The sequence below is a fragment of the Phytophthora sojae genome (assembly GCF_000149755.1).
Source record: "Phytophthora sojae unplaced genomic scaffold PHYSOscaffold_2, whole genome shotgun sequence".
Taxonomy (NCBI): Eukaryota; Oomycota; class Peronosporomycetes; order Peronosporales; family Peronosporaceae; genus Phytophthora; species Phytophthora sojae.
In genome coordinates, this window is record NW_009258116.1 from 1,650,443 (window position 1) to 1,676,811 (window position 26,369).

At 52.8% G+C, this 26,369-nt stretch overlaps 9 protein-coding genes across 9 annotated transcripts; 5 read left to right on the plus strand and 4 right to left on the minus strand.

Annotated features, from left to right (window-relative positions):
* Nucleotides 1-7,116: 7,116 nt before the first annotated feature.
* PHYSODRAFT_295728 (hypothetical protein) lies at nt 7,117-7,745 on the plus strand (the record flags this gene model as incomplete). The annotated part of the gene is made up of 2 exons (XM_009520235.1): nt 7,117-7,464; nt 7,530-7,745. 2 exons carry the CDS (start codon nt 7,117-7,119, stop codon nt 7,743-7,745), a joined length of 564 nt encoding a protein of 187 aa, XP_009518530.1.
* Nucleotides 7,746-8,187: 442 nt separating this feature from the next.
* On the minus strand, nt 8,188-9,402 carry PHYSODRAFT_487456 (hypothetical protein; the record flags this gene model as incomplete). The annotated part of the gene is made up of 2 exons (XM_009520236.1): nt 8,188-8,439; nt 8,890-9,402. Coding segments are annotated over 2 exons (765 nt in total), but the record flags the coding sequence as incomplete, so codon positions are not given.
* Nucleotides 9,403-9,675: 273 nt separating this feature from the next.
* Nucleotides 9,676-10,077, minus strand: PHYSODRAFT_482819 (hypothetical protein; the record flags this gene model as incomplete). Its single annotated transcript, XM_009520237.1, has 1 exon — nt 9,676-10,077. The coding sequence occupies one exon, from the start codon at nt 10,075-10,077 to the stop codon at nt 9,676-9,678; it is 402 nt and encodes a 133-aa protein (XP_009518532.1).
* A 5,292-nt stretch (nt 10,078-15,369) lies between these two features.
* Nucleotides 15,370-16,535, plus strand: PHYSODRAFT_541062 (hypothetical protein; the record flags this gene model as incomplete). The annotated part of the gene is made up of 1 exon (XM_009520238.1): nt 15,370-16,535. A coding segment is annotated over exon 1 (645 nt), but the record flags the coding sequence as incomplete, so codon positions are not given.
* A 354-nt stretch (nt 16,536-16,889) lies between these two features.
* Nucleotides 16,890-17,785, plus strand: PHYSODRAFT_295729 (hypothetical protein; the record flags this gene model as incomplete). Its single annotated transcript, XM_009520239.1, has 2 exons — nt 16,890-17,132; nt 17,204-17,785. The coding sequence occupies 2 exons, from the start codon at nt 16,890-16,892 to the stop codon at nt 17,783-17,785; spliced, it is 825 nt and encodes a 274-aa protein (XP_009518534.1).
* Nucleotides 17,786-17,869: 84 nt separating this feature from the next.
* Nucleotides 17,870-20,320, minus strand: PHYSODRAFT_480390 (hypothetical protein; the record flags this gene model as incomplete). The annotated part of the gene is made up of 2 exons (XM_009520240.1): nt 17,870-20,170; nt 20,246-20,320. 2 exons carry the CDS (start codon nt 20,318-20,320, stop codon nt 17,870-17,872), a joined length of 2,376 nt encoding a protein of 791 aa, XP_009518535.1.
* Nucleotides 20,321-21,151: 831 nt separating this feature from the next.
* PHYSODRAFT_263363 (hypothetical protein) lies at nt 21,152-21,796 on the minus strand (the record flags this gene model as incomplete). Its single annotated transcript, XM_009520241.1, has 1 exon — nt 21,152-21,796. The coding sequence occupies one exon, from the start codon at nt 21,794-21,796 to the stop codon at nt 21,152-21,154; it is 645 nt and encodes a 214-aa protein (XP_009518536.1).
* A 504-nt stretch (nt 21,797-22,300) lies between these two features.
* PHYSODRAFT_263372 (hypothetical protein) lies at nt 22,301-24,046 on the plus strand (the record flags this gene model as incomplete). Its single annotated transcript, XM_009520242.1, has 1 exon — nt 22,301-24,046. The coding sequence occupies one exon, from the start codon at nt 22,301-22,303 to the stop codon at nt 24,044-24,046; it is 1,746 nt and encodes a 581-aa protein (XP_009518537.1).
* Nucleotides 24,047-24,493: 447 nt separating this feature from the next.
* On the plus strand, nt 24,494-26,267 carry PHYSODRAFT_324480 (hypothetical protein; the record flags this gene model as incomplete). The annotated part of the gene is made up of 4 exons (XM_009520243.1): nt 24,494-25,042; nt 25,488-25,532; nt 25,591-25,710; nt 25,767-26,267. 4 exons carry the CDS (start codon nt 24,494-24,496, stop codon nt 26,265-26,267), a joined length of 1,215 nt encoding a protein of 404 aa, XP_009518538.1.
* Between the last annotated feature and the right edge of the window lie 102 nt (nt 26,268-26,369).

Sequence of the window (26,369 nt, forward strand, 5' to 3'; positions counted from 1 at the left end):
CAACCTGGATGTAGTCTATACAACCACATCAGCATCGTATCGGAACCATCGAGGGCTCGGAGAACGTTTCAGAGGTTGTACTCGAGCGGTGGCCCTCCGTGCCACGCACTCCCCCGAAGCCGCCAAGATGCGACGCACCTGGCCGTAAGACAGCCGAGTCCGATGGCGCCAAACTGCTGAAGGAGGAGGCCGTGGCCTACTTGAACGCGGACTTGCTAGTTGGTCTTCTCGTGGGCGCAAGCCGATCCATCATTGACAGCTTCGTGTAGGATACGACCAGTCTGTTGCCGGCAAACGCGTTCCACGGCCACAACAGCTACCAGTACCTGGGCGTTATCTGCGTTCGGACTGACCTACGTGTCCTACGGGACTTACCACAGCAACATGGACAGACTGCACTACATGGAGACGCAGCGGGCCGCACTACAAGTCCCGCTTCAGTATGGTCCAGTAAGTGGTGGGTCGTGCTCGCCATGCATTTCGCCAACGACGACGTCATCCCCTTCGACTTTTTCTCGTACGCGCTCGTCATGCTCATCATGCTTGGTGGGAGCAGCGTCTGGTGACATCGATAATTTCGGCGCAAATGCGGATGCATTCCAAGCCACGCACTTAGAGCTGCAAACCAGCACAGTTGCGCCAGCGCTGAGCGCCTGAAACTAAATTATGGTCCAGGTCGAGCGGCAATTGATCTCAAGCGACGAGCCCCACCGTCCGTGGTAGAAGCACTTGATCTACGGGGCGAAGCGATCTCGGCATTGCGGACGGTCTCGCCTACTCGGCACGATTCAGACTCACGTCGACGACATGGTCAACTTGGCAACTGATGGTTAGATATTTGCCCGCTTCAATCGCAGCTCTGGTTGCCATGCAAGTTTTGAAGAACGTCAAAGCTGTTTAATTTTGCAGCTTCTTTACATTTTACTTATCAAGTTACCTATTTTTTATGGCCAACATCTTCAAGATCAACAACCTCTTTCTCGTGTTTCATTATTGAAGTAGAATGTTGAGCCGCCTTTAGAAGTGGTATGCCGTCGCACAGCTACCTAAACGCATAATCGTCACATAAACTAAAGCATGAGATTCGACTCAATTGTGCTAACGCTTCTGTAGCGTGTGCTGATGACCTTCGTTCCGTACGAATGCTAATCAAGCAAACATACAACATGAAATCGTAAGCGATACAAGAAACTTTAAAGTGACGCATAGACAAACACTGATAGCAACGCATGCATTATCATTTTACAGTCTGCGACGAAGATTTCGGTCTTTGCAAGCCGTCTTGGTCATTTGTGCCAGCCTAAACTCGATCTTCTTGCTCAAGGGCAATGTGAGGAATGGCACAGTCGAATTCTTCCAATCCACAAACGCTGTTTTCCCGGACTGGTCCGTATTTATGATGTGATCAATCTCGAACAACTGAATCCGTTCCGAAGCAGGTGCGGTACTCTTCGATTCTTGCACGGACACCTCAGTGCCGTTTTTCCCAATGCCGCTCTTGAGGAGGTTTGCTGTCGTTTTCTTCTTCCTGACACTGCTCACGTACTGGTCTTCTAGGACTGTTGTAATCACCATCTCCAGCTCTTCCGCGGTCGTTGCCTTGCTCACAGCAAACAAAACAATCGCACAGGCGACGCAATCATTCACGCGTAGCCCTTTTAGGTGGCCTTTGCAGAATCTTTCACAGAGCGGACGCGAATCATGGCGGCTCACTTTCATGTAGGGAGGTTGCTGAGCGCAAATTTAGGTATGGTGGTAGTGAGTTCATTCTTTCGCGACAAAAATGAAACCTCTGTGGACTTCAACTTGTGTTTCTCTCAATATATATATATATATATTGAGAGATAGATAGATAGATATCATCGTCCTGGCAACAGAAACTGGGTGCTGCTTTCGTCACAGACTACCCCGTGTCATGAGAGGAAGTGGCGCTATCTTCACATGAACCTCGGCACGTTAGTGTTTCTACATATTTTTCAGCTATGAGCAGCCGGCAAAGTTAGGCTTGGCCTTCTCGTGATCTCGCACGTGCAACTTGCCGAAAGATGGCGAACATACGGTATTGGAATGGTCCTCCAGCCGTTTATACATGAACGGCAACAGCCGACGGCGTTTTGCTGTTGAAAAGACGGCGACAACGGCAAACAGGTTGCCGTTTCTACAAATTCCTGGAAGTTGCTTGCTCTCGGGTGGAGAAGCGAGGAAAATCAGTCCAAACGTGCGCTTCCCACCGCCTAACATATACATCGAGCAAGCTGAGCGCCTTCACCACCGAGCACACGAACCTGCATTTGACCTGCTTGCTGGGGTATAACTACGATTGAAGTGGGTCGTGGGTGGTGGTACTAATTTGTATATGTCTATGTAGGATGGCTACATCAGCAATCTGCATGGCCTGCACCTCAATCGCAGTCATATCGCAATACCATCCGTAGCGAGCACGTCGATGCTCTGAACAAACTCGTACAATTCCAAACTGTTGTTATTTGTGCAGCAATATTTTTGTGTTCGTGATAAACGGTGCTTCCTCGCACGCCACACGGGTCCCGTAGGCCACCACACACGATCTCCATGAGCGTCACTGCTAGGGTCCACCGCGCCAAAAACCCACGCGTCTCGGTGGTTACCAGCACGAGGCCCTTGTCCGGCACGGCGCACTGGTGCTCAACCTGGATGTAGTCTATACAACCACATCAGCATCGTATCGGAACCATCGAGGGCTCGGAGAACGTTTCAGAGGTTGTACTCGAGCGGTGGCCCTCCGTGCCACGCACTCCCCCGAAGCCGCCAAGATGCGACGCACCTGGCCGTAAGACAGCCGAGTCCGATGGCGCCAAACTGCTGAAGGAGGAGGCCGTGGCCTACTTGAACGCGGACTTGCTAGTTGGTCTTCTCGTGGGCGCAAGCCGATCCATCATTGACAGCTTCGTGTAGGATACGACCAGTCTGTTGCCGGCAAACGCGTTCCACGGCCACAACAGCTACCAGTACCTGGGCGTTATCTGCGTTCGGACTGACCTACGTGTCCTACGGGACTTACCACAGCAACATGGACAGACTGCACTACATGGAGACGCAGCGGGCCGCACTACAAGTCCCGCTTCAGTATGGTCCAGTAAGTGGTGGGTCGTGCTCGCCATGCATTTCGCCAACGACGACGTCATCCCCTTCGACTTTTTCTCGTACGCGCTCGTCATGCTCATCATGCTTGGTGGGAGCAGCGTCTGGTGACATCGATAATTTCGGCGCAAATGCGGATGCATTCCAAGCCACGCACTTAGAGCTGCAAACCAGCACAGTTGCGCCAGCGCTGAGCGCCTGAAACTAAATTATGGTCCAGGTCGAGCGGCAATTGATCTCAAGCGACGAGCCCCACCGTCCGTGGTAGAAGCACTTGATCTACGGGGCGAAGCGATCTCGGCATTGCGGACGGTCTCGCCTACTCGGCACGATTCAGACTCACGTCGACGACATGGTCAACTTGGCAACTGATGGTTAGATATTTGCCCGCTTCAATCGCAGCTCTGGTTGCCATGCAAGTTTTGAAGAACGTCAAAGCTGTTTAATTTTGCAGCTTCTTTACATTTTACTTATCAAGTTACCTATTTTTTATGGCCAACATCTTCAAGATCAACAACCTCTTTCTCGTGTTTCATTATTGAAGTAGAATGTTGAGCCGCCTTTAGAAGTGGTATGCCGTCGCACAGCTACCTAAACGCATAATCGTCACATAAACTAAAGCATGAGATTCGACTCAATTGTGCTAACGCTTCTGTAGCGTGTGCTGATGACCTTCGTTCCGTACGAATGCTAATCAAGCAAACATACAACATGAAATCGTAAGCGATACAAGAAACTTTAAAGTGACGCATAGACAAACACTGATAGCAACGCATGCATTATCATTTTACAGTCTGCGACGAAGATTTCGGTCTTTGCAAGCCGTCTTGGTCATTTGTGCCAGCCTAAACTCGATCTTCTTGCTCAAGGGCAATGTGAGGAATGGCACAGTCGAATTCTTCCAATCCACAAACGCTGTTTTCCCGGACTGGTCCGTATTTATGATGTGATCAATCTCGAACAACTGAATCCGTTCCGAAGCAGGTGCGGTACTCTTCGATTCTTGCACGGACACCTCAGTGCCGTTTTTCCCAATGCCGCTCTTGAGGAGGTTTGCTGTCGTTTTCTTCTTCCTGACACTGCTCACGTACTGGTCTTCTAGGACTGTTGTAATCACCATCTCCAGCTCTTCCGCGGTCGTTGCCTTGCTCACAGCAAACAAAACAATCGCACAGGCGACGCAATCATTCACGCGTAGCCCTTTTAGGTGGCCTTTGCAGAATCTTTCACAGAGCGGACGCGAATCATGGCGGCTCACTTTCATGTAGGGAGGTTGCTGAGCGCAAATTTAGGTATGGTGGTAGTGAGTTCATTCTTTCGCGACAAAAATGAAACCTCTGTGGACTTCAACTTGTGTTTCTCTCAATATATATATATATATATTGAGAGATAGATAGATAGATATCATCGTCCTGGCAACAGAAACTGGGTGCTGCTTTCGTCACAGACTACCCCGTGTCATGAGAGGAAGTGGCGCTATCTTCACATGAACCTCGGCACGTTAGTGTTTCTACATATTTTTCAGCTATGAGCAGCCGGCAAAGTTAGGCTTGGCCTTCTCGTGATCTCGCACGTGCAACTTGCCGAAAGATGGCGAACATACGGTATTGGAATGGTCCTCCAGCCGTTTATACATGAACGGCAACAGCCAACGGCGTTTTGCTGTTGAAAAGACGGCGACAACGGCAAACAGGTTGCCGTTTCTACAAATTCCTGGAAGTTGCTTGCTCTCGGGTGGAGAAGCGAGGAAAATCAGTCCAAACGTGCGCTTCCCACCGCCTAACATATACATCGAGCAAGCTGAGCGCCTTCACCACCGAGCACACGAACCTGCATTTGACCTGCTTGCTGGGGTATAACTACGATTGAAGTGGGTCGTGGGTGGTGGTACTAATTTGTATATGTCTATGTAGGATGGCTACATCAGCAATCTGCATGGCCTGCACCTCAATCGCAGTCATATCGCAATACCCCCTTTAGCCTGGTGTCGCTGGGCTCACATCTGCACGGCTGCGTTGTCGTCAACGAGTTGATCTGTGACGTGATGCAAGTGGACGCCATCTCGCTGTCGCTGCCTGCGACTACGGCTGAACTGGGCAACGCATGTGACTGGGCTCTGGTGAAACTCAGCAGGATGGCTACATTCACATTTTCGTGGACGTGCTGGTCTCGGGTAGTGGATTGAGTTAGTCCTGCTGCCTGGGCTATGATTACAATTAAAATTGCTCTTGTGGCTACTACGACAGTAATGTTACTGAGTGAGCGCATGGCGGTGGAAGTGCCTGCATCTAATCTACATCGAGACAGCTTCGGGCCTTCATTGCTGTCATCGTTGACTTGTTGGCAAGCGCACGGGCAGTGACGCATGGGTAGTATGAGCTATCGGGGCTGGTCCCTGTATATGCATTGCTACTTGGGGATAACCGCTTGAGCTGACCGCTTGCGGCTATGCGTAGCGGTTAGACCTTAGTGCCAAGTTGTTCGTGAGTTGGTCAATATCGAGACGATGTCTCCCGTGAGGGTCTCGCGTGCGTAACCCAATGGCGTCACCACCAGCCCAAAAAATACAATAGGCTACTGCCGTAACGAGAGTGGATATTAAGCCAGTATTACCATTGGTGTTGGTATTTTGGTGCTCCGGCATGGCTACAGCTACACTGCGGTGGATCCGTACGTTGGTGCAGCGCTCTCAGTGGCCTGTATCTGACCTGGTTTTGGCGAGTGTCTAGTATTGTGGCCAAGTTGGTCTATACCTACGTTTGAAGTGGGGACACGGATGCCTGCATGGTTGACTCTCGTCTACTTGCTGCAACAGTTTATGGGTTCTGGTGGGGCCCTCGAGTATGGCTTCAGCTACGTGTTGCTGACCGCGTGCGTTAGCGCCTTGGTGGCAGTGGCTCGATATTTGGGCTGCGACTTTGCGTATGCTACGGGTTTTATGGCACCATCTACGTATCGCGACCAAGCTGGTCTGTGAGGTGGCGGCAGGGGTCTCTAGCTCGGTGGTCCTGGCCTATGCCTAAGCTTGCAGTGGGGCACTCATGGTGGTCGCTAGCCTACTAGTTGCATCGATCGCAGCGCTCTGGTGGCGCTCTCCGTCGTGGCGGCCGCCACAATTTCGTCAATGCGTTCGCCTGCAAAGTAGCGGCAGTGGCCGCGGGCTCCTGGTTGCTGGCGTACGACGTCACGTGAGGTGGTGCGCGCCCGACGCTCTTGCTGCTTCGTACGGTATCGGCCACTGGGCTCTTGTTGGCGCCGGTAGGCGGCGTGCGGGCAGGTTGTAGTGTGGATGGATTTGCAAGTTTGAGAATGAATCAGAAAAAATAATAGGAGCAATACGGTTTTCGCACTGTCAAGCGGACGTAATATCCGTGGCGCAATGATGCAATCAAGCTGTTCATTTGCGAGTTGTAAGCGTCGTCTTGTAAAATGTATCCCACATACAATTTGTAGGAGCCGCATACAAAACACGAGACACATATGAACTGGGCACGTGCGGTTGTCGCATCCATACCCAAAAATGAAACCTTCCCCATTTTTGAGCAAGGCATACAAGCCGAAGGTAAAATCCGCAGTGTAGCAAACAACAGCGCAAACGTGAGAGTAAACATGCCGCCAAATATTACGCCGCTCAATGCGTTGTCGTTCTCTTATTGGCTGTAAATTGCCCCCTCCAAAGTGATATTTGTCTCGGTACATGCTCACCACTCATCAAAATTCTCTCGCTCGACGCTGTGCCCCCTCCGACTTCTTATCTATACCGCTCGCTTTGCCCCTCAGACCTCCTCACAGAGCTAGCCCTTCATGCCGACGATTGAGGAACTCCAAGCTGAAAACCAGCGTCTTCGGGATGATCTTCAAGCCTGCGAGAACACTATCGTGGCCCGAGACGCTACTATAGTCACTAGAGACGCCACCATCGCTAACCTCAGAGAGACTAATCGCCTCAAGGACATCCAGATTACAGGCCTAATTACCTCCCACCACCGCGAGAAGATGCTTCTACTCAACGGTGTCGAAACCCGCCTCAACCAGCTACTCCAACTACACAAACAGCTTGCGCGCCAGCTTCGTCGTTGTGAAAACAGAGTGACCACCGCGCCGGCTCAGGAGGACAACGTGCGCGGATTCGCTATGAGGCTTCGGCCGCTACGTGAAGGAGCCCACGAAATCCGCTTTATCACCGGCCAAGAGAGCTACGTCTCCCGACAGGTAACCAACGCGAATGCATTACTTTTCGACTTCACCCAGACCGGGAACCCTATCGATCTTCGTCAAAACTTCCAACGGGTCGCCAACGAACGTCTACAAGCCCGTATTGCAGACTATCTCGCAGTGAACCCGGTAAGTTTTCTGTGTTGTTATGGTTTACACTACTGTCTAACATTGATATCACGTTGTCTGAGCAGGAAGCGGAAACTCCCAATTTCGGTTTCCGTTGTTGCCGATCGCGCTGGGTCGAGAACGACACCTTTACGCTCCAAGAAGTTGCGGAAATCGTGATCGAGCTACTAAATGAAACTAATTCTGGTTTGCATTTAGCGAGATTGTACACTGAGCTCCACTCGCAAGTGCAGCGGTTCGTTCGAGCCCAACGCTTTCCCTGTAAAACACGCGATCGATAAATGCAGCGTTCCAGAATTTTGCATCTAAACTTCAAACTATACAATTCAAATTAGACGATTGCTATGACCTTGCCGCCATTTCAAACAGGTAAGGAGTTGGTACTCTGTGGCACGGTCAAACTGTCCGCTCCTCGATAGTCTAGGCTTCAATGTTCTTGAGTCGGCAGCTCCAGGTTGGATAACGATGTGATGGACTTGTTCTGACGTTTACGCGTTTTGAAGGGCGCGTTTCCATTTTTGGCACTGCGAATGGCCTCCAAGGCGTGCGCGACAGTATCGGTAGAGGCTTGAAACGCATCTTTGTAGTGCATGACGCAGAAGCAAGCAACGTGGTAACCTTGCTGGCACTTCGTACATCCGTATGAAGACTTGGACTGAATTCCCCGCAAACTACACAAGTAGCATGTCAACTTGCCGCTTGAATTCTCGTGGCTGTTCGGAGTCAAAGAATGAAGTGCCGTATCTTCGACCACCATGTTGGAAGGCGAAAGGCATCTTGGCCGTTTTGATGAAGCGCGTTTCCGTTCTCGCGAACGGCGGTATGGTTCAGTGAGAGATTCACATACCCTCCGCTTGAACTCACGAAGGGTTTTGGGCGTGTCTGCGACTCTGGGGCAACCTGCTTCATCAGCGCAAAGGCGTTGATGATTGACATATCCAAAGCCCAAGTGAGTAGGCTCATCGATAGTCTAACCTCTTTTCGTCGTGTCGGGTTTCTTGACCGGAGCTGATCGACACGATCAACGCCGTTCATCGCCAGGTTGTAGGCCGCTACAACTGTAGGAACCAAAAATGTCGTCCGATGCATCACTTCGGTACCGGTCCATCTCCGCATCAGGTACAACCCATGGCAACAAGCAATAGCTTCCGGGTTGGTTCCATCCAAAACGCGAGCAGAAGGCGTCTGTGCCAAATCATTGATTTAAAACACCACCGGCTTTTTATCCTTGAACACGATGAATCCAGCACACGCTGCGAACATCACGCGGGGTGTAAATGCGACCCGTAGGTGTCGAGGGAGCTTGGATTGAGCTCGTTTATGATCGGCTCTTGCTTTCTTGGTGTCATCAACGCTATCCACCGCTCCGATTAACTCCCATGTTCCTCGCGCTGCCGACTTGAGACGCGAAATAGAGTCCGCCACGGCCGCTTTGTTTAAGCGACCAACCCAGTCTCGCCGGATTGTCCCAAGCATGCGGACTTCTCCATTCGTCAACGCAAGAACGGCATTGGCAAGATCATGCCGTGTATAAAAATTGTCGCACACAAGCAAGCGCCTCTGCGATGGAGCTGGAAAGAGTTTTGTTTGATGGGCTATCATAGCCATCCACAGTGCACCGGTAGCATCCGACTTAATCCGAACATCCGCCCGACGCAGCGTATTGTCCACCGGAGTTCGCATTCTTGGGAAAAGTCGAGTGTACCGCTGCGCGGGCGTTGTCGGCAGCTTATTTCCTGATCCATTGTCCCATAGGCTGTGTACATACAGAGAGCCCCAGCCCACTACAGCGTAGAATCGAATCGCAAACTTGTCTGGCTTCAGTGGCATGAAAAACTTCGCTGCACTCCGAGCCTTGGTTCGCACACCGTTTTCGTCTAGACTGCTCACACCAAACGGAACTGCTGTTGCTGCAAACTTGCGCTGGAAGTGCTCTAGTAAGTGGCGGCTGTGCCATAGCGGATCCTGACGAGCAAGTCGGTCAGCCTCCGATTCCACTGGAGCTGCGTTCTCCGGTGCAATAGGTGTCGAGGCCGAGTTATCTCCAGGTCCGACTCTTGCGTTCGCCTCTGTAGCATCGCCATCTGTAGCTTCTACTCCTGGATCAGCACAACTTGGGTCCTTGTCCGAAGATGAAGCTGTATCCTCGGTCTCGGTTGCATCAAGAGGAGGGTGGATTTGGAGCGACCCACGGATAGTTTGGAACCGTGTTCAGCTCATTGTCGCTTTGAAATCGTGATGGCCTTGAAATTTCTTGTCAGACCACAGTTCCTTCATATCCGTTATGGGTACCAGGCTCATAGCCAGCTCGAGTCCAATGAACGCATCCAGCTCCTCTGCGGTAATTGGGGTTTCCCCTTTCGCCACCAAGACAGCGTTTGTCCAGATACGCCACGCCTTCTTCAGTCTGGTGCTCACAAATAGACCAAATAAGCCCTTTTCAGCATGCTTGGTGTAGGCTCGCTCAATCTTTTTGGGCTTCAACAGGTGCAATCCGCTCTCGCTAGTCAGCCACTGAATGTACTCCTGGGCTATCTCACTTGGTGCGATCTGCTCCCCTTCTCCCTTGTCCGGATCGGTGATATTTTCCCACTCGGTTGCTTCCCATTCCATCCCACACAACAGCTCCGAAATCTCCATTTTCGCTCTTGCGCAGAGTATGTGTTCTTGACCTGTAAACTTGCTCCAGGAGAAAGTCAATTCAGAAATGAGCAGCCCATGCAACCGCTGACCATTTTCTGGTTGGCTGAGCTGCCTCAACAGTGTAACATATGTCCAGCACATACCGAATACATTCCCATAAGTACGGCGTATATTTTGCATCACGGACGGCCAACGTACGGATCCACCGCAGTGTAGCTGTAGCCATGCCGGATGGCGCCAACAAGAGCCCAGTGGCCGATACCGTACGAAGCAGCAAGAGCGTCGGGCGCGCACCACCTCACGTGACGTCGTACGCCAGCAACCAGGAGCCCGCGGCCACTGCCGCTACTTTGCAGGCGAACGCATTGACGAAATTGTGGCGGCCGCCACGACGGAGAGCGCCACCAGAGCGCTGCGATCGATGCAACTAGTAGGCTAGCGACCACCATGAGTGCCCCACTGCAAGCTTAGGCATAGGCCAGGACCACCGAGCTAGAGACCCCTGCCGCCACCTCACAGACCAGCTTGGTCGCGATACGTAGATGGTGCCATAAAACCCGTAGCATACGCAAAGTCGCAGCCCAAATATCGAGCCACTGCCACCAAGGCGCTAACGCACGCGGTCAGCAACACGTAGCTGAAGCCATACTCGAGGGCCCCACCAGAACCCATAAACTGTTGCAGCAAGTAGACGAGAGTCAACCATGCAGGCATCCGTGTCCCCACTTCAAACGTAGGTATAGACCAACTTGGCCACAATACTAGACACTCGCCAAAACCAGGTCAGATACAGGCCACTGAGAGCGCTGCACCAACGTACGGATCCACCGCAGTGTAGCTGTAGCCATGCCGGAGCACCAAAATACCAACACCAATGGTAATACTGGCTTAATATCCACTCTCGTTACGGCAGTAGCCTATTGTATTTTTTGGGCTGGTGGTGACGCCATTGGGTTACGCACGCGAGACCCTCACGGGAGACATCGTCTCGATATTGACCAACTCACGAACAACTTGGCACTAAGGTCTAACCGCTACGCATAGCCGCAAGCGGTCAGCTCAAGCGGTTATCCCCAAGTAGCAATGCATATACAGGGACCAGCCCCGATAGCTCATACTACCCATGCGTCACTGCCCGTGCGCTTGCCAACAAGTCAACGATGACAGCAATGAAGGCCCGAAGCTGTCTCGATGTAGATTAGATGCAGGCACTTCCACCGCCATGCGCTCACTCAGTAACAGTACTGTCGTAGTAGCCACAAGAGCAATTTTAATTGTAATCATAGCCCAGGCAGCAGGACTAACTCAATCCACTACCCGAGACCAGCACGTCCACGAAAATGTGAATGTAGCCATCCTGCTGAGTCCACCAGAGCCCAGTCACATGCGTTGCCCAGTTCAGCCGTAGTCGCAGGCAGCGACAGCGAGATGGCGTCCACTTGCATCACGTCACAGATCAACTCGTTGACGACAACGCAGCCGTGCAGGTGTGAGCCCAGCGACACCAGGCTAAAGGGGGTATTGCGATATGACTGCGATTGAGGTGCAGGCCATGCAGATTGCTGATGTAGCCATCCTACATAGACATATACAAATTAGTACCACCACCCACGACCCACTTCAATCGTAGTTATACCCCAGCAAGCAGGTCAAATGCAGGTTCGTGTGCTCGGTGGTGAAGGCGCTCAGCTTGCTCGATGTATATGTTAGGCGGTGGGAAGCGCACGTTTGGACTGATTTTCCTCGCTTCTCCACCCGAGAGCAAGCAACTTCCAGGAATTTGTAGAAACGGCAACCTGTTTGCCGTTGTCGCCGTCTTTTCAACAGCAAAACGCCGTCGGCTGTTGCCGTTCATGTATAAACGGCTGGAGGACCATTCCAATACCGTATGTTCGCCATCTTTCGGCAAGTTGCACGTGCGAGATCACGAGAAGGCCAAGCCTAACTTTGCCGGCTGCTCATAGCTGAAAAATATGTAGAAACACTAACGTGCCGAGGTTCATGTGAAGATAGCGCCACTTCCTCTCATGACACGGGGTAGTCTGTGACGAAAGCAGCACCCAGTTTCTGTTGCCAGGACGATGATATCTATCTATCTATCTCTCAATATATATATATATATATTGAGAGAAACACAAGTTGAAGTCCACAGAGGTTTCATTTTTGTCGCGAAAGAATGAACTCACTACCACCATACCTAAATTTGCGCTCAGCAACCTCCCTACATGAAAGTGAGCCGCCATGATTCGCGTCCGCTCTGTGAAAGATTCTGCAAAGGCCACCTAAAAGGGCTACGCGTGAATGATTGCGTCGCCTGTGCGATTGTTTTGTTTGCTGTGAGCAAGGCAACGACCGCGGAAGAGCTGGAGATGGTGATTACAACAGTCCTAGAAGACCAGTACGTGAGCAGTGTCAGGAAGAAGAAAACGACAGCAAACCTCCTCAAGAGCGGCATTGGGAAAAACGGCACTGAGGTGTCCGTGCAAGAATCGAAGAGTACCGCACCTGCTTCGGAACGGATTCAGTTGTTCGAGATTGATCACATCATAAATACGGACCAGTCCGGGAAAACAGCGTTTGTGGATTGGAAGAATTCGACTGTGCCATTCCTCACATTGCCCTTGAGCAAGAAGATCGAGTTTAGGCTGGCACAAATGACCAAGACGGCTTGCAAAGACCGAAATCTTCGTCGCAGACTGTAAAATGATAATGCATGCGTTGCTATCAGTGTTTGTCTATGCGTCACTTTAAAGTTTCTTGTATCGCTTACGATTTCATGTTGTATGTTTGCTTGATTAGCATTCGTACGGAACGAAGGTCATCAGCACACGCTACAGAAGCGTTAGCACAATTGAGTCGAATCTCATGCTTTAGTTTATGTGACGATTATGCGTTTAGGTAGCTGTGCGACGGCATACCACTTCTAAAGGCGGCTCAACATTCTACTTCAATAATGAAACACGAGAAAGAGGTTGTTGATCTTGAAGATGTTGGCCATAAAAAATAGGTAACTTGATAAGTAAAATGTAAAGAAGCTGCAAAATTAAACAGCTTTGACGTTCTTCAAAACTTGCATGGCAACCAGAGCTGCGATTGAAGCGGGCAAATATCTAACCATCAGTTGCCAAGTTGACCATGTCGTCGACGTGAGTCTTTCTGACTTCCTCTAAATGTAATATTCTAAACTAGGAATCTGCCAACGGCTGGTTGGCAGGATTCTGCTAACATGCAAGTCACTCATTGGCTAAAAGATGCTGCTTTCAGCCAATAGGAATCCTAAATGTGTATGGACCAGTCGTGGTGGTCGTAAATGTATGTAGCCATTGGTGTACCTTACACCAAGGTCGAGGAAGTGTTCAAACCTCTAACAGACATGGCATCTGTTAGAGTAACAAGTGAATGTAGCCACTTGTGCGTGTAACCCCGTTACAATTGTTCTGTAGCTGTGCAGCTTGTGCTGGTAGTATAATGCAACTTTTGCTTGACTGCGTGCATACTCGTATCGATACATACTTACGATAAATATTTTAATATTAAAAAAGGGATAATGAGGCTTCATACCACAACGTTACAAGCTCTTTATTATATTTACAAGATAACATTCTACCGCAGTACCAAGCTTACTGTAGAATCCTGGTGCAGCTTCCATGCATTCTTGTAATTCCGAGGCGCATTTAAAATGTAGAGCGCACTAACAAGATACTTACCTCAATTCACGTGTCAATTGAAAACAAAACAAAAATATGTTGAACCACGAAATGCTGAATTCCCTTTGCAGATAGTTTGCAATATCCAGGTATTTCGATCACTTCTTAACCTAGAAGCAAAATTCTACTCCTGGGTGAATAAGTGATTGGAATCCCCGGATATTTTACCATGGTATAGATTATTTATGATTAAATCATGTACATGTACTGTAGCTATGCAGCGTACCTACGTACATGTGATTGTAAGCACCGTATGGATGCATTTCGACGCGGATTTTGAACGTGAACGCATCGCCTCGTTGTTCTACCGACAGAACTGCAGCCATGCATTTGAAGTCCAAGCTGTTTTCGAGGATCACCGGCTGTATATAAAGGGGTTTACAGTAGACTCAGCGTACAGTGCCGAACTGCTAAAGCTTGATTCAGCAGATTTACGATGGTCTGAACAGAACGCTCGTAATCAGCGTATGACTACAGTAATCAAAAGAACACCGCACTCGCTCAGGCGCAATGCTAACTGTAACAAAAAATAGTCATCTTTCTTAAATAGTTATTTTTGCAGCTACGGAGAGGTTATCGATAACAAGGTAAGTATATTTTCTTTCCGAACAGACCGATGGAAAAAAAAATCCCCAAAATGAGCGACGGAGGTTCTATGGGGTTAAATATGCCAACTTGCCCACCCTATCGTCGTATGGTAAAGGGCAGCTAGTTCATAAAAATGCCATGATAAAACAAACCAATACAATCGGGTCGATTGAATTGACTAGCCACAATTCAACGTATATAGTATATAGTATATTGTACAATATTCGTTTCTTTCTCCCTGTGTATATTTTGCATAATAAATACGTATTATACGGGAAAACAAATGTGTTCGTATTGCGAAGTCACGTTCGCAAATCTTGCACAGCTTCACCGTTTGATGCACATGGGGGCTCCTAGTGTCCCTGTGGGTAAGGCCCACGAAGATCAAGCGTTCCACTGAGGGTTCGAGTCTCGCCCGGAGCGATTCCGATACAAAAGCCACGTAAGTCTATTTCCGACCCCCGACTACCTCCATCGCTACATCCCTTGGAACCCCTAAGTCACCCCCCTAATGGAACTCCCGATTCACCTCCGCAACCGCATCCCCTCAAACCGCCGCCTCACCACGGCCTCAGGAAGGGAAACCGATCAACTAGGAATAGTTTAGGGTAACTCACTTAGACGTCAAAGTGCCAGTTTCCAGCAGGCTCCGAAATAAGTGCCTAAATATACGCCATCAGGTCAAGAACCTGGGGCCTTCTCTCTCTCTCTCTCGTGGGCTACTACCGCGGGCTCGTGCCCCGGAGGCACGTGATCCGTAGGCGACGCTGCAGCAGTGCGCGGCATCGGGTGTAGTTAGCCGTCTAAACCGCAACAAATTCAAATTCAAATCTCTCTCTCTCTCACCGTTGGATGCACATTGCATATGCTTCAACTATTATCGGCGCGCCATCATGATAACGTTTATGTAGAGCGGTCCTTACACCGTCGCTCGCTTCTGTGGTGCCGTCTTTTACATCGCTTTTCTCCGCGATGGCGACAAGACACTCTGCGCGTACTTCAGCTCGACAGCTACTTGTTAGCGCTCATTGTATGCAGCTCGTTCTCAACGGCAGCAAAATGCAACTACTCTAGGAAGAAGTCACCCGACACCCCTGCTGTTACCCCTCCAACCGAAAGTGACTCGTCCACGGCGACGGAGACGCCTACTGTGGTGGCAGCTGAAGCTAACGAAGCGACTAAGACGCAGGCTGAGACCGAAAATGCATCCCAGTTCACGACCCCTGAGCCAGCTGACCAAGGCGGTTCTGTGTCGTCCCAGACCTCTGAGAATGAATCGTCGACTCAAACCAACAACAAATACAGCCAAGAAAGCATACTCCCGACGCAAGCTTCGGCAGAAGGCGGCGGTGCTCCCCAAACTGTTTCGGCCACCAGTGCACATGCCCCCTTTGGCGACATCACGTCTCAGAAGGGCGGCTGTGTCGTTGGCAACCCCAATAGGTTCATCAGCACCGCCGACGTCAACGATCAGTGGGACCGACGCATGAGCAAGGACGTATCGCCGTTCCACAACCTCATCTTCGACCAGATCGTCAACAACAACGCGTCGCTCAGCTACTGCGTGCGCTGGGACAACAATGAGAAGCTCTCGAAGACTACGGCGTCCAAGTTCGAGGCCATGCTCAGCCGCCAGTTCAAGCTCTGGAACCACTGGCTCATCGGCTACGACTGCTGGCCGTACGAGAAGATCGACATCAAGATCGTGGGCTTTTTCGCTGTGCGGGACGCGTCGTTGCTGGACTGGAGCGACGACTCGCTGGGCAAGATCTACGAGGGCGTGCTGGATGACGACGAAATCCCCAAGTGCCCCGACGAGTGCTACAAGCACCAGGGCCAGCAGGCCAACGCCGACACAAGCGCGTGTGAGGGCCAACCCTTCGACATGTCGCTCTGGCCCTCGGAAGACGTGCCCGGCCAGAACGTGGACGGCACCGGCGGAGACTGGGGCCAGCGCGTGGAGGTGAAGGCCATGCTGGAGATCATGGACGACGAGCAGATGATGACGCTGGCGCACGAAATCGGCCACGGCTTTGGCCTGCCCGACTTCTATGGGCCCTTGGACAAGAGCTCGACGTTCCCCGCCGCTCTCATGGACCAGAGTGAGACGCTCACGCCTGCGGATGGTGGAAAACATCAAGTCTCGGTACAACTTTTAGTGCTGAGGGGGATGGGCTCTTACTTGAAATCGCCGAAAAGTTTGTCATTTGTGAAGTGAGCCGGGAAGTGTGGCAAACAGGTCGATGAATGAATCAGTAGTATCGTTACAAGGTGAACCCAGTGGGGAGGTATAAGCTGAAGCCGTTGCCGTAGTTGTGAACTTTGCATGTTTTCCACGTACCAGTATTTCTTTATTGCCCGGTCTTGGAATCGGCCATCGGGGGTCAGTTTATGAGCTGAGCGAACGTGGTTGCGAGTTGAAAGCAGCTATTTTTGCTTTACTACTGTCTGCTATAGCTTGGGTGTGTGCATGGATTCTCTGCAGCGATGAAGAAATGGGAGTGTTTCGTGTGCTGGAAGGTGAACGAGGACGTTGAAGATGGCGATAGCACAACTTGCTTATGTCGGTGCTGTGGTCGGCCGCGTGATTTCATCCCAACCAGCGCCATGGTCAACGACCGAGCCAATCCTCTAGTGCTGCACGGACTATCTGCAGCACAGCACGAGTTCCACCCGACGCTTCTACATTCACTACAGCAAGCTGGCTTGGATCTCACGGAGACGGACAGCGTACGTTTAGCAACAACTGGAGAATAAGAAGCAATCTAGCTCTGTACTCACTGCTACGTTTGGCCCTTCAGGCGGGTTGGACGGCGCTACATTGTGCTGCGATGCTCGGCGATGCCACCGCGGTGCGCTGTCTACTACAAGTGGACAGACACAACTCGAGTAAGCGTGGAAATCTCCTCGAAGCAGCTCGAAGTGGTGGATGGCGGGCACTTCATCTCGCAACTCGCGGCGGTCATCTTGCAGCCATCGAAGAGCTGCTACTAGCCAACGCGGACGTGGACGCTCGACTTGACGCTTCAGATGATGCACGGACGCCACTCCACATCACAGCGGAGCACGGTCACGCAGAGATACTGGACCTCTTGTTGCGGTGTGGAGCGGACCCGACGCTAGTCACTCACCATTTGCGACGATCCCCTCTCCACGTTGCAGTGTTTGCGGGCCATGAACGCTGTGTGCGATTGCTCCTGGCTCAGCCCAATGTCTTTGGGATCCTAGACCGTGACGGTCTCACTGCACTGCAACTGGCTCATTTGCTGCCTCCGTCCGATGGTGCACGCAGTCAAGCGCAAAGGGAAATTATTGTGCAGCTGGAAGCTCATCAGCCGTTCGGGTCTGCTCCACCGACGCAGATGCGGACACTACTCAGCTGAGACGGAGGACTCGTGTACCACGGCAAAGCTCTGGGAAATTTATAACATGCCGGTTTGTTATCAGTTGTCTGTGTCTGTGATTGCTTATATGTCCTTGACGATGGAGTTGGTGGCCTCGTCGATGCGGAAGCCCGCCTTGGTGAACGCTGCAGACTCATAGAACTCGCTGAGGTCGTAGATGCCAACCGACTTGGCCTTGGACAGCAGATCGTCTCGCAGCACAGTCAACGTCGTCTCCTTGTGGCTGCGGTGGCCGGCTTGCGCGTTCGTCTGCATGCGCAGCTGCTGGTACGCGTGCGCCGACTTGAACAGCTCGTGCAGCACGTGGAGCAGCAACACGTTGTTGTCCTGGCGGTACGTCAGGTACGGTCGGAACAGACGCCGCCACTGGCGCTTGAACGTGAACTTCTGCGCGTCACACAAACTCTCTGTGAGCACGCGGATGGCCAGCGCCAGGTCCTCGTCGCCCACGGTATCCCGCAGGTGAATTCGGGCGTGAGCCTCGGCCATACGAAAAAGCGACTCGAGGTGTCGAACAGCCACGGGGACAGCGCCCGTGTGCTGCGAGCCACGTCGGAGCTGCGCGTAGAAAGCCTCCACCTTTCCAGTGTCGAGTCCGCTTGCGAGCACGGGGTTCACGTAAGTTCGGGCGTAGAGGATATACTTTCGCAGCAGCTCCTGGTCCAGCGTCATACTCGCATCTCCGTCGCCGACCTGCATGGACTGAGTCATGGCGCTCAATTCGTCTTCCTCGACGGCGGTCTCTTCATCCTCTTCACCGGTTTTCTTCTTGGGGTTGCTGCGCATGTGGCTGGACACGACAAAGTCTGCGAGCCGTTCGTCATCAACGGGGTCCACCTTATCCTGCAAGACGCAGAGAAGGTCAAAACGCTGCAGAATGGGGTCTGTCAGCTCCACGTTCTCGGCAAAAGTCCGAGCAGCGTTGTACCGTCCACCAATAGGGTTTGCAGCCGCAATAACGGAGCATCGCGCTTGCAGAGACGTCACAATACCAGCCTTCGACACAGAAATACTTTGCTGCTCCATGGCCTCGTGAATACTCGTACGGTCCTGCTCGTTCATCTTGTCAAACTCGTCAATCAAGCACACACCTTTGTCTGCCAGCACCAGCGCACCACCTTGCAGCACCCACTCCTTCGTGAAAGGGTCACGAGACACACCAGCCGTAAGACCCACGGCAGAAGCACCTTTGCCCGTTGAATACACGGCACGCGGAGCCGTCTGCTTCGCGAACTTGAGGAACTGAGACTTGGCCGTACCGGGATCTCCCACCATGAGCACATTTAAGTCTCCACGCACGCGCGAGTTCTTGATAAACTTCGGCTTTCCGCCAAAGAGAGCAAGAGCTAACGCCGTCTTTACCTGCTGATGACCGTAGATGGACGGTGCAATGCTGTTGATAATCCTTTGAGCAATGTCAGGCTGCTTCGCAAGTCGAAGGATCTGCTTCTTATCTTCCGCAGTGAGGAGCTGGCTGCCCAGTACATCGGCACGGCGTTCAACGTGGTTTGCTTCGATCACAGTTCGGAAAACAGGGAATCCATCTCGCAAGTTAAGCGTCGGGTCTGGCGTGTTGGTGTAAATACCCGTGACAGCAATCTCATCACCCGGTCGAGCCTTATCAATGAGGTCACCAACCAGCACAACATCCTTGGAGCGCGGCACACGTCCAGGCGGCACGCTACCAGGCGATTCCTGGAGCGTGATCTTCTGGAAGTTGCGGTACACCGTCTGCTCACTATTGACAGGGAAATTGCCCCGGTACTGACACTCTGGGCAAGCATTCAGCTTCACTTCCTGCTGACTCTGCTGCGTAAATGGTCCTAGCACTGCTCCACATCCAGGACAGTTCACTTTCACAAGCAGAAGCTGCGGGAACACCGACGTACGCCTCGTCACCACACCCGAAACCTTGATAAGGAAGTTCAAGTGAGCTGTACGCAGATCACGCAGTCGCTCCGTACCCGGCAGATCCAGAATCCTCACGTAAATCTGCTGGTGGATCGTAGCGTAGTACGGGAACAGCGCCAGCACGACGTCCTGCGCCACCTCGTCCAGAATCGAGAGCATATCCTTGGGCGCTTCAACAAGCCACGCCGCCACCATCGACATGCTGTGGATCACATCGCCAATCTCAATCTCCAGCGACTGCTCGTTACGTTGCGCAAGCTGCACGATCTTCTCGTGATACACCAGTCTGCCCTTCCCATCTGCAAACGTATTCAGGAAATTCCGGAATCGCCTCTTGATCTCGTTGCGCGGCCTTTCAGTAGCGATCCACTCCCTCAGCGGCACGTCGAAGTGCTCCAGGTTGATGAGCTCTTCCTCGTCGTCCACGTTGCCGCCCATCTCGTCGTAGCCGTCCTCTCCCTCCTGCGGGCGTCTGAACCTCCGTCTATGGGCGTCGTCGTGCTCCATCTCCTGGTCCTCCTGGAACACCTGCGCGATGCGTCCTTCACGGGCGTCTCGTCGGTTCAACTCGTCCTCCACAGCGCGTCTCGTGTCCAGATCCATATCTTCGTACTGCCTGGCGTCCAGCATGGTCGTGTCATACCGATCCAGCGTCTCCATTCGGCGGTAGTCCCTACAACATAACGTCATAAATAACAATAAAAACATCAATAGCTCGCCCCCCACAGCGAGTTAGAAGCCGGCAAAGGCCGCGATCTGCAGCCCTCTCCCCTCCGTACATCTCTGCGTTCTCGTTCAGGTCCTCTCCGTCCACATCGTCGTCCAGCTCGTCATCGGAGAAGTACTGCCGCTCCCGCTCCTGGATGTCCAGCTCGTCCACAACCTCCTCGTCCAGCTCCTCCGCCTGCTCGCCGTAGTCGTCGTCGCCCTGGGCCGCCTCGCGCTCCATGTCCCCCACCACGAAGTCGTCCACGTCGTCGGCGTCACCCTCCGCCAGCTGGCTCAGCGTGGGGGACGCGGGCGCGTCATCCCCATCCCCATCCCCATTGGCGGCGCTGGCGTCGTCACCGCGGCGCAGGCGGCGGCGCTTGCGTCCTCGGGAGTCGTCGGCGTTGTCGTCCTCTTCCTCGCTGTCCTCGAGGCCGTTGCCGAGCTGCTGGGCACTGTCGGGTGCGCCGGACGCAGGCGCAGAAGATGAGGAGGGTGCGGCCGCTGGGGGGTCCCTGGAAGGCGAGCTAGAGCCCGGCGTAGCAGGAGGAGACCCGCCGCCAGTCGACGCCATGCTTGTCTGTCTACCAAAATGAAAAATGGGTAAAATGGGTCTCCCCGCCAATTTGTTTTTGGGTCGTTTGCGTTAAGTACGCAGTGTGTTATAAGGTTTGGTTGTGTGCTTTATAATGTGGATGACGGTAAAAAGGCAACTATCGCCTCCATTCACGGTGTGTGCATCCAGGAGGGCAAGTTGCTGTCTGCATGGCTCGAAGGCGACGTGGGCACGGGTAGAGCTGTCGGTTGAGTTGTAGGCTTCGGCTGCTGCACCGGCTGGATAATGGCCTGGAACGGGGCGGTCTCGTTGGGCAATGCGGTGCTCCGAGGTGCTGTAACTGGTAGCGCAGTCGCTGCTGGGGGCACGCGCACCGTCGGGATCGAGTCCTTGCTGCGCCGCGGGGCGCTGTTGTTGCCCAAGACGAAGATGGCGAGCGTCTGCATGACGGCCATGGCCAGCAGCGCCACGCCCTCGACAATCAGGATGACGTTGTCGCTGCAGTCGCACTGCTGGTCGCGGGTCTTGCCCAGCAGCGCCGTCATGACGCCGCTCACGGCGAAGATGCAGGCGCGGCCGAGGCGGTAGCGCATGAAGCCGAAGAAGAAGAAGAAGAGCTCCCACTTAGACTCGCCGAAGGTCAGCAGCAGGCCGAAGCACACGCCCAGGAAGCAGAGGCAGCCGAACTCGGCCTGGCTGTCGACTGAATAGACGGACAACTTCAACGTGTTGAAGCCCACGCACGCCACGATGAAGAGCATGAGCCCCACGGCGGCGCTAACGAGGCGGAGCAGCCCCTTCGGAGAGAGCAGCATGGCGTGACTTGAGCTGAGTTGAGGAGAGGGGTAGAGTGGGGTAGAAGGAGGTGGCGAGAGTCGAGGGTCGAGCAGAAGGCGCAACGCTGGAGTTCTAAAGTTGTCGAGAGTAACGAGCCTTCGGTCCGAGTCAAGTCACGGGGTGAGTGGGGGTCGTTTCCTACTGGTGAAACGCATTACGCATGAAGAATGAGCGTGCCACAAATTCAGAGACGGTCATCACGGGCACTTGCATCGGAACTTTTAAGGCTTGGTATCCAGTGGAAGCTTGTCCTCCGTCATCGCCTTGGCAGGAAAGGCTACGGCTCTGGAAGAGTCGAAGCGTTATCTGAACCACGCAGATCCGGCTCACTTGATTCACTAGTGGTCAACTGGGAGTCAGCAGCGCTTCGACCAGCAAGAAGGAAGCACGGCCAGCGCACGGTCGATCGCTACGGTTTTCTTCCCTCACTTCCCGATTAGCTAACCTCGGACAACATCAACTCCACTCCACTCCAAGTCTCGATGAAGCTTCTACCTCAACTCATCGTCACTGTAGTGGTGATACTGGCCGGGTCTCCAGTACTGGCGAAATCCCAACTGAATGGCTGGTACCCGTGTTCTGAGCTCACCTTCTCGGACGAGGGGAGTGCTGGAGACTTGGTGGCCGAGTGCGCCACGTACAACGCTCCGTTGTGCTACCCGGGAATTTGTGAGAGCTCGGACGCGTCTGAATCGACCGTCGACATCTTCGTCAAGCGCATGCTGGCGACGGCGGTGGATCCTGAGACTACGACCAACGTGTGGGTGTTACAAGGCGGGCCGGGTGATTCTTCTACTGCGATGGAGTCGTTGATGGTGGACCTGCACAACCAACTGGAGGGGGCGATCAACGTGTACACGATGGATCATCGCGGCACTGGGCGCAGCACGTTCCTCAATTGTGTAGCGGCTCAAGCGATGACCACCGGCTCACCTAAAGGGCAGAAAATCGACCCAGCGGAGGTCCCTGGTTGTGCGGAGGACCTGCAGTTCAAGTACGGAGACCTGTCGGCGTTCTCCGTGACGAGTGCAGCTACTGACATGGCGACTTTTATCGCCAAGTTCTCGAACGGAGCCAACACGACAGTGTATGGAGTGAGCTACGGTACGGCATTGGTGGAGCGGCTGATCCACTTGAACCCTCCGACGGTCACGGGGTACGTTCTCGATAGCGTCGCCACTTCGTCCGGAGCACCAGCAGATGAATTTGAGTACTTTTCGACCTGGAACGTTGACTTTGGCGAGGTGGCCGATGCCTTCTTGGCCCTCTGCGACGATGATGAGGACTGCTCTTCTCACTTTGATCCACGAGGTCTGGCGAACACGCTCCAGGATCTCATCGTGCAGTTCGACAACGCGCCGAACTCGACGTGTGCGGCTCTGATGAAGAACTTGACGACGGATGTGAAGGATGAACCGCCCTCGCTTATCCTCCGCAGTGCGTTGAGCTCGTTGCTCGAGCGTTCGACCCTCCGAAAGCTCATCCCTCCAGTCGTCTACCGCTTGAATCGCTGTGGAGCTGAAGACACAGACGTCCTGAGCCAATTCGTCACGGCTTTCAACGCAGACGCCGAAGAAACGAGTCAGGAGGACGCGTTCTACTCGCCGCTGCTCTACTACCTCATCATTTTCTCCGAGATGTGGGAGACCCCAACTCCTTCAGTCGCAGAAATGAGAGCACGCTTTACGAGCGCCGAGATCTCCGACCCTGAAGTTTACATGAACACTCCGCTGTACTGCGCGTTCTCGAAAGAAAAATCGGCTGTCTGCAATAGACTCAACGTTAGCGACTACTCCGGCAGCGGCATCCTCTACCAGCACGACCAGTACTGGAACACGAGCGCGGTTATTCCTGAGCATGCCAGCGTGTTGCTGCTCAATGGCAAACTCGACCCTCTCACTCCGCACAAGTACGCGCAGTATCTGCTGGAAGCTCTGGATGGGGACAATAAGGAGTTGATCTCCTTCAACTACTCGGTGCACGACACGGTGTCCTCGACCCCGCTGAGTGAAGACGGTGACAGGAGCAACACGTGCGGACTGCAGCTGCTGGCGTCGTACGTGAAGAATAACGGGAAGCTGGAGCTTCTGGACAGGTCGTGCATGGACGAAATGCCAGAGTTCGAACTCGCGGTGCAGATTGAGGACCAGTATCTGTACTTGGGCACCGACGATGCGTACGACGGCGTGTACAACTCCAGTCCGAGAGGCTCTACCGACAGCTATTAGTGCTTTCGCCACGAACTACACCCTTGCCTTGGAAGGGTAGATTTAGATGATGCACGACTTAGAAGTTCGTCGATAGAGGTAATAGTGCACGTGCGAAGCATCATAAGAATGCTTTCTTCTCTGGGAAACCACAGCCCACGCTCAAGTCAAAGAAACCCTAGCATATCATCGAACACAGCTACGGCTAATGTATCAACAAAACTACATGATTCCGAATTCGGCATTTTTTGTTTGAGGCGGGTAGATTTCAGTAAGTAGCTCATTCGAGATAGAAATTCAATGCGTGTGTGCTACGATTCCAATAGAAGGGGGTATCTTGAGGCTAACTTACATCTTGCTTGCGTATGGAATAGCTACGTAACGCTAGCTTCGTTGGCTACCTTCGTTGTTTCTTCGTATCATTATTCTTATCGAATGCCAAACGCATCATCGAACAACGAGTTCAGAATGCCGCTTCGATATGAGCCATCCCCCCTGAGAGTGATCTACCTTGAGGACCAGGTTGATGGTATCAAGATCCCGAGCTTCATTTACGAACTCGCCTCCAACCGACAAAATCGACACCAGCTTGAAATCAAGATGAAGCACTTCGGCCGTATCACATTGGCCACACTACTCACCCTACCGGCAGTACTCAGCAGCAAACGCCTTTTGAACGGCTGGTACCCGTGCTCGGAGTTCACCTTCTCGGACGAGGGCAGTGCTGGAGGCTTGATGGCGGAGTGCACCATGTACACTGCTCCAGTGTGCTACCCGGGGATTTGCGACAGCTCGGACGCGTCTGAATCGACAGTCGACATCTTTGTCAAGCGCATGCCAGCGACCGTGGGGGATCCTGAGACTTCGACCAACGTGTGGGTTCTACAAGGTGGGCCGGGCGATTCCTCTACTGGAATGGAGTCATCGATGGTGAACTTGCATAATCAACTTGGTGGTGCGATCAACGTGTACACGATGGACCATCGCGGCACCGGACGCAGCACGTTTCTCGACTGCGTGGGTTGCCGACGTTGAGTTGGTTGCACACAATCGAGTTCTCTTTCGAGAACGCACAATACAGCGGCAGATCTCGATACGAACTCCCAGTAGAGATCGAGGCGTTCGTAAACCTCGCTCGCATTTCTTCAGTCGACGGGGTTGGAGACTCCCAGAACTCGGAGAACTTGATCAGGTAGTAGAGCGCCATCGAAAAGAAACTCGAGCTCTGGTCAGGCTGGTTGAGGTCTTCGCTCAACGTCTTTATGAAGTGGTTTAGAGCCACAATATCTGCTGGTGCACAGCGGTTCAGACGATAAACGATGGGCGGGATCAGCTTGCGTATGACTGTGCGCCGCAGCATCGAAGCCAATGTCCGCCGCAGAGTAAATGACGGTGGGTCAAACCCAGTAGCTCCGTTGCTCAGCAGCTTGGCACAGGTCGAATTTGGTTCATTATCGAGCAGGAGGATGAGATTCTGGAGCGTGGCAGCCACCCCTTCCGGTTCAAAGTGAGAACTGCAGTCTTCGTCGCGATCACAAAGCTCCAAAAACGCGTCCCACTACAAGTACAGAGACCTCGCATCCTTCTCCATGACCAGCGCTGCGACCGACATTGCGACCTTCATCTCCAAGTTCACCAATGGAGCGAACACCACTGTGTACGACGTGAGCTACGGGACAGCGTTGGTAGAGCGACTAATCCATCTGAGCCCTCCGACGGTGACGCGATATGTCCTGGACAGCATATCATCAGCTTCCGGAGCGCCCGCCGACAAGTTCATGTACTTTTCGATGACGGACGCTCGGGCGATGGTATCGTGTACAAGCGTGACCAGTACTGGAACAGGAGCGCTGTCATTCCTAAGCAGGCCAGTGTGTTGCTGCTCAATGGCAAGCTGGACCTCTTTACACCCTCAAAATACGCCGAGAGTCTGCTGGCAGCTCTGGACGGAGACAAGAAAGAGCTATTCACTATCGACCACGCGGTGCACGACACTGTCGTTTTTTCGCAACTCGTCGAGGACCTCGCCAACGCTACAGATACATGCGGGTTCAAGTTGCTGGTGTCGTTTGTGGAGAATAATGGGGACTTGGAGCGCCTGGGCAGGTCTTGTGTGAGTAGGATGCCTGCGTTCAACATGACGACGTACGCCAAGTTTCACCACGTCTACCTGAGCACAGAGGACCCGTACGACGGCAATTACAACTCGAGCCTGCGTCAAAGATTGTCGGATCTTCTGTAGGAAACTGGCAAAAATGGTGTGATGAACGCTACTCCAAGGGTAAATCACATCTACAAGCCCAAACTTGTAATGAATCTGCCACGCCTCCACCCCCGATCTTAC